This window comes from Pinus tabuliformis, chromosome Q, assembly GCF_031772625.1.
Source record: "Pinus tabuliformis cultivar Carrire ecotype Pingquan chromosome Q, CPIR1, whole genome shotgun sequence".
In the NCBI taxonomy this organism is placed as follows: Eukaryota; Viridiplantae; Streptophyta; class Pinopsida; order Pinales; family Pinaceae; genus Pinus; species Pinus tabuliformis.
The window spans coordinates 688,655,353-688,662,186 of record NC_142296.1 but is presented as its reverse complement, the minus strand read 5'-3'; the positions used below and the strand labels follow the sequence as shown (position 1 = coordinate 688,662,186).

General features: G+C 39.7%; 1 protein-coding gene across 3 annotated transcripts; it reads left to right on the top strand.

Moving 5' to 3' along the window:
• The first annotated feature begins 484 nt into the window (after positions 1 to 484).
• LOC149221416 (NAC domain-containing protein 66-like) lies at positions 485 to 3,734 on the top strand. 3 transcript variants are annotated; one of them, XM_089385097.1, is made up of 4 exons: positions 485 to 1,213; positions 1,798 to 1,971; positions 2,061 to 2,332; positions 2,421 to 3,734. In XM_089385097.1, the coding sequence occupies exons 2-4, from the start codon at positions 1,800 to 1,802 to the stop codon at positions 3,153 to 3,155; spliced, it is 1,179 nt and encodes a 392-aa protein (XP_089241223.1). In that variant the 5' UTR covers positions 485 to 1,213; positions 1,798 to 1,799; the 3' UTR covers positions 3,156 to 3,734. The 3 variants fall into 3 exon arrangements, with proteins under 3 accessions (XP_089241223.1, XP_089241225.1, XP_089241224.1); XM_089385099.1 differs by lacking the exon at positions 485 to 1,213 and adding an exon at positions 1,277 to 1,499; XM_089385098.1 differs by lacking the exon at positions 485 to 1,213 and adding an exon at positions 1,559 to 1,681.
• Positions 3,735 to 6,834: the final 3,100 nt, after the last annotated feature.

Here is a 6,834-nt window from a genome sequence, read left to right as displayed (position 1 = left end):
ATAGATTAGGGCCACCTTACCATACTATTATGACTGATTCATACCTGTAGGTTGTGAAAGAGTGTAACAAGGCGCATAATGCCAACGGCCCATCTCTGTCTTCCCAACCTTCTGGTTCGCCACCTTCAACAAACTTGCCTTTTTTATTTTACATCGTGACAATCCCCCGGACCTTACCGCACCTTACTAAAGATGATGGCACTGCTCATGGTGTCGGCGTTAGCGCCAAAGTCAACCCGAAATGAGGGCTCCAGCCATCCAATTCAATGGAAACAGGGTTTGAAAGAGCGGTAGGAGCGACACGATAAAAACGGGTAACAGCATTTTTTAAAGACGTCCTGCACGTTGAAGGGGTGGATTTAGGGGACTCCAAATTAGTATTTAAATGGGTTTGGGTTTGTGCTTACATCGGTACTTGTGAGAATTGAATTTTAAGCCGACTGACTTTGGGTGTCCTGGCACATGCATTCCCACAGCCCACGCCACGCCCATCTCAGGCGCCGTTGCCTCATGTGACTCCTGCTCCTTCATGCCTCAATTCATCGCATGGGTTTGAATATTTGGTTCTAGGAAAGGCTCAACTCAGTCTGCCTTTTTCTTGAGTCCAGACAGTTCCCGGTCAGTGCTTCGTTGTCAGAAAAATACGCGGAAGGACAACTGCACGCCAGGCGCGTGTGAGCTCGGTTTTCGAGTAAAAGTTCTTTAACTGCATTCCCCTTTCCGGTGGCGACGCAACATCCTTGAATTTTCGATACCTATTTATTATAAAGAACTTCAAAGTCTGTATTCCTCACATCGTTGACCTCTTTGCCAATGAGGGCCGGGATTCCGTGACTGAGTTTCTTCAAAATCAGCAGGCTGTCCCAGGAATCGAACCTGCGCAAGTTCGGGGTTATTTCCGCTGTCTATTTCCCCTCTCGATCGATCTATTTCTTTGCATTTTTCTGCAAAAACCCCGAATTGTCTTTAATTGTTCTCTGGAAATCAAATTTCTGAAGACCACAAGGCTTCTACAGAACTTCGAGCTCTTGCAGAAATTGGAGGCCGATCAGGAAAAGTCTACACACATCGATTCCCATCTCTTTCCCACCGCATCCTTATCCAAAGGTCTGCAACCGCTTCAGTTTCCAGGAACTTTCAAGGAAAGCTTACGACACCTAGCTGGACTACGCTCAAAGTTGAACCTGTCAATAGCTTATCGCGTTCAGAAAAGGTACCGACACGGTTACGCCCTCTTTTCTCGACTAGATTGTTCTTCCTCGAATTTTTTTCCTGCCTGCAGTTTCGTTACGTGGACACCGTCTTGTCGGTAGAAGGACAGGAGCGCTTTTTTCTTCCATGACTTTGAACCTAATTTTAGTGTGAATAGAGTTTTGACAAATTCTACTGTGCGACTGACAAATCGCATACAGCGTGTAGAAACCCTTGTGCTTAAGTTAAGTATAATATTCTTTATAAGCTGAATACATGTCTGGAATTAAAACCTTTTCTGTCTCAAGGTAAAGTATTTTCAACATGGATGAAGCAGATTTGGAGTTTTGGATTTACTGTACCGTATATTGCTAGGATATCTCTCCATTTTCATTTCCCCCTTCCTCCAAAAGTCTGCAGCCAAAGAAGATCGAAACCTTTAAAGACTTACGGTTGTTTGCGCTTTCTTGTCTTTGGCATTTTATCTTGGGTAATAGCACTGGAGATATATAATGTATACGACGACTGGAGCACTTGTCTCGAATTTTTATGTTGCAGGAAAAGGAATAAACTGATCTTGTTTAAATACTCTGTTTCTGTTTGCAGGAATGACTTTATCAGTAAATGGGCAGTCCCGAGTGCCGCCGGGCTTTCGGTTCCATCCAACGGAGGAGGAGCTTTTATATTACTACCTGAAGAAGAAGGTCTCGTTTGAAAAGATTGATCTTGACGTTATTCGCGATGTGGATCTCAACAAGCTGGAGCCATGGGATATTCAAGGTGTGGACTTGACAAAAATCAAGAATTAAGTTCGGTAATTACATTCTTTTCCAAATATTTATTTTCTTGAATTTATGCATTATTTGCAGAGAGATGCAAGATTGGATCTACGCCACAGCACGATTGGTACTTCTTTAGCCACAAAGACAAAAAATACCCTACCGGGACTCGCACGAATAGGGCAACAGCGGCGGGCTTCTGGAAAGCCACGGGACGAGACAAGGCCATACACACGAATTTGAAGAAAATAGGAATGCGAAAGACGCTAGTGTTCTACAAAGGCCGAGCGCCTCACGGCCAGAAAACAGATTGGATTATGCATGAATATCGCCTGGACGACGCCGAATATCCCCAAGCCAATGTAAGTCTTTATATAAATCCCTTCAATTTATGCATAGCTTGATAAAGATTCATGAAGGAACAGTAATTGAATATGTCCTTGATCACAGACATTCAACGAGTTACAGGAGGACGGCTGGGTCGTGTGCCGAGTTTTCAAGAAGCGCAATCATCACAAGAGCCAAGAATCGGCGGAATTGTCACCCAAATACGGCAGCAAACAATTCAGCAACAACAAAATTATGTCAGACTCAGATTGCCCCAGCGACAATCTTACAGACCAGTTGCACTACACGCATCAGCTGAACATGTGCAAGCAAGAACTGGAGATGCAGCAATACGCGTTCCCCCACGACCAATTCATGCAGCTGCCTCAGCTAGAGAGCCCCAAGATCCCCACCTGCAATAACCCTCCCTCGTCCGGCATCAAACGATTCTTCCCCGATAGTCGTTCAGGGTTCTTCCAGCTCGAAAACATTTCTAACTCCAAGCGCCCCTGCAGCTATCCGATGACTCTGGACATGACCGAATTGGAGGGCTCCACGGTCACGACACACGACCATATGGCCGAATTCAAGCCCACGGAAGAAGTCCAGAATTTACAGGACTGGACTGTGCTGGACCGGCTGGTAGCTTCGCATCTTAACGGTCAAGAGGTCGAAACTCCCAAGCTGGAAGTGAGGACCTACGGCGCTCCTAATTCTTCTTCCGATCATCAGGCCTTGGTGGATGCAGCAACAGCGTCTGGAGATCAGCTCACACTTCTACCGCAGCTTCGAATTAACAGACTGAACCCCCATGACTACTCTTCATGTGAAATAGATTTATGGAACTTCGTAAAGTAAAATATTATTCTTATGATCTGCAAATTAATATACTCATGTAGTTTAAACTTTAAAGCTCCTAAGAACAAATTCCATGACTGCTCATTGATGGTATTTGCTGTAAGGTTTTAGGGAATAGAATGTGAATGTAGCAAGAAGAGATCATGTGAGGCTCTCTGTGTAAATATAGTTTAAGATGTCATAGTTATCTATGGATTCATCAGTTACTTGACTTAGGTTGGAATCAGTCTGTGAAGAACAGGCTAATACCACTGAAAGAGCTGTATCCTTATTCAAATTGTCGACCACTCCAAGGTTGAAACTGCAGACTTAATATTTTTTATTATTTCAATAATTACTACTATTATACAAGAACCTGTGCCAAAGTCGTGAACTCGTTAATTACAGTCTGGTTCTAAATCATTTGCTTCAAACAGGAGCCTGCTTAATCTTAGTTCATCCCCTTCCCAGCTCCAGCTGTTTAGGTGGAAGGTCGGATCCAAGCTTTTTAACCCCACAATTAGCTTTGCATCTTCCTATATCAAGATCAAGGTCCGGGACCAAAGCATGCCTTTTATAATATCATCATCATAATTTTAATTATGTATATTTTTGAGACCATATGTATGAGTGTGAGGTTTTATGTAATTCGATTAGATCTCCTGGTGGGCCTTCTCAGGTTCATTGGACTGTCACGCGTTCTCTGTCCATATGATGTGTTATAAGTGGCATAACTTCGTCATGGAAATCAAGTTCCATGTTTCAATATTAATATTCTCTTCACATATGCATGAATTTCAAATTATGATGTTGGAAGGAGAAAAATTTAGAAATTAGCTGTTTTTTTTTTTTTTTTTGGGAAAGGAGCCATGGATTCAGATTGTTGACGTGATAGAGCGTCTATGGTTTGGCTGAATAAAACATGTACATATTTATGTGCTGATTCTTTAGTTAAAATAGTTAAAAGATTTTCACTATTAAAGTAGAAAAAGCTATAAATGGTAAGCATTTATTCGATGAAATATATATTTATTATTTAAAAGAAGAAGGATCTGTTTGATAAAATAAATGTAGAAATTAGTAAAAAGATATATGTTAAATTTATTTTTAACAATAAATTTAAAATATATATAAAATTTGGACAAATATATTAATAAATATAAAGAAATGTGAAAATAAAAAATATTAAAAGAGTATTAATAAATATAAAGAAATGCGAAAATAAAAAATACTAAAAGATTATAAATAAATATATAGAAATGTGAAAATAAAAAATATTAAAAGAGTATGTTAAGATTGGAGTAATTTTTTTTCTAATAAAATATACAAATTTTATTGTTAGTAGATTTATATTTCATTATGGCATGTCAAAAACTACATGGATTAAGAATCCATTTCATCTATTTCTTGTTTAGAGAGGACATAAAGACATAGTTATTGTAATTTAACGTATTGTTTTAACCTTTTATGTCTATAAAATTAGTATACATGATAATTTTTACAGTCCCTCATAATGAATACTTGTTATAGATTTATCACTTTCCCTTTAGCAACACCTTCATTTGAGTCACTCTTGAATGAACTACACCTAAAGCACAATTTACACATGGCACATCTCTTAACTCAACAAGTTAATAATCTCCCAGGGACGTTTTGCAATCAAGAATCCTAGAGCTAAATTAATGTAAATACTACACTCAATACCTACTCATACATGACAAATCAATGGTTACAAATGCATTTTTTGATCTTATGAAAATGTGAACTTTGTAAATTAGTAAAACTACAGGAATTTACAAATATGACAAGACATCAGGATACAAACTTAATAGAGTTATTATGTTAACATATTGTATAAAAATTCTACTTTATATTCACATAATTCATATACGCTAGCTTTAGATCTAAAGAATCCTCTTAATAGTATCTCTAAGTGAACAAGTGTTCTCCCATCATTCATAGGTCTTCAACCACCATCCAAGACCACACTTGATAGAGATATTGAATCAGATGTTCTAATCGACTTTCCATCAAATCATTCACACCATGAAACCACTTGTAATTCAATCATTCACTCTTTGATGACATGTTTTGAAACCACACAAAATGAAGGTGTAACGCCTCCTCCCACATTTAGCCACTTTCACTGACTTGCTCGGCATAAACATGAGTTGAGGGTCACTATGATATAACTCAACCTTCTATGTGACCTTAAGGAAATGGAGTCGACAACTGAAGACCTTATTGACTTCCCTTAGGTGCCACAGGACCTCCGGGAGTAACCCAACCCCTCAAGGTGTCCAACCCCTGAGACAACTCACTTTTAACTGACCTTGAGCCCCAGTCACTCCCTTGCCAAGGCCTCCATGTGGCTATGGGTTCCTAGTTGCTCCCATAGGCCTGCATAAGTGCGCTTGTGGCCTTTTTCTGCTAGTGTTGTGCCAACGACTCAGAGAATTAAGGCTACTTCTAGGGCTATGGCTAAGCCTCTGCCCATAAATCCATGAAACTTCCAGAACTCATAAAATACATGAAGACACTGCTTACAAACCAAAACTGTAACTAGGACTTAACCTGACCATCCCCAATCGAGACTGACATGTTGTCAAACACTTGGTAGATATGCAACCTACAGGTCATGAAAGCAAGTTTGAACATAAGGGATTGAAAACTTACCTGAGGTTTAACTAGAAGGGTCTCTACCTTCTCACATTAGCTATCATATCATCAATTAGGTATTGCAGTCATTATTTATTTAGTTACAAGTGAAAACACAAATAGAGCCATGACTAAGAATTGTCATATAACCATGCTTATAACCAACATACAACCAAATAAAAAACCATAAGAGAACAACCATTAAATCCATATAATAACTAGTACATTTCCTTACCAAAAGCAAGAGAAATTAGCTTTTATCAACCATAGGCAATTACCAACCGGGATTGGGACTCCCACGTTCCACTCGACCATAGATTGCCTAAACCATATCTTTATTTTAGTCAATCACGCTCGTGCCATATTCCAAGCATGAATGTGGGATCTCATGGGATAATCGATCCAAAGACAACAAAGGGAATCCAAAGGTCAAACCACCTACACCCTCTCCATACCGTGATCACACCTAAGCCAATGTTGAGATCACAAAACCAAACCAAGCTTGGATCCCTCAGAATTTCTTCACCATCCTTAAGGAATTTTCTTGTCTCCACCCTCAAGATTTACCGTGTATCCCACCATTACCAGTCAAGGGATTCCTAGGCCTTTGGGAATTTTCCTGAGGCTACCTCACCCCAGATTCCAAAACCATCTGGTAATCCAAAGCTCAAACTAAGAACAATCCCATCACATCATGGCTATCTAGAAATGGCAAGGCTAGGCTAAAATCCACAGTCAATCTTGGCAAAATCCATGCCAACGATAGCAAAATAACCATATAATAACATGCACATACCATGCATGTCAAAACCAGCTAGGAAATCACACATGCAATTTGTTACCTGCAAGTATTCCCGCTAAAGCTGCTTGATCCTTGCCTTCCTTTTCTTTCCTTGTCATTCTTTCCTTTCCTTTCCTTTCGTTTCTTTTCCTTTCCTTTCCTTGCTTTCTTACTTTATTTCTCATCTTGGTGCTCTTCTTCTCTCTGAAGCTAATTCCAAAAGTGAACTGAAAAAAAGGGTACCAACTGATCCTCAGAAGA

Bases quoted from the DNA above. Each gene is read 5' to 3' on its own strand.
- LOC149221416 (XM_089385097.1), top strand. From the start codon at position 1,800: ATGACTTTATCAGTAAATGGGCAGTCCCGAGTGCCGCCGGGCTTTCGG. The intron at 1,972-2,060 runs GTGTGGACTTGA...CATTATTTGCAG, and splicing joins GGAGCCATGGGATATTCAAG to AGAGATGCAAGATTGGATCT. The intron at 2,333-2,420 runs GTAAGTCTTTAT...CCTTGATCACAG, and splicing joins CCGAATATCCCCAAGCCAAT to ACATTCAACGAGTTACAGGA.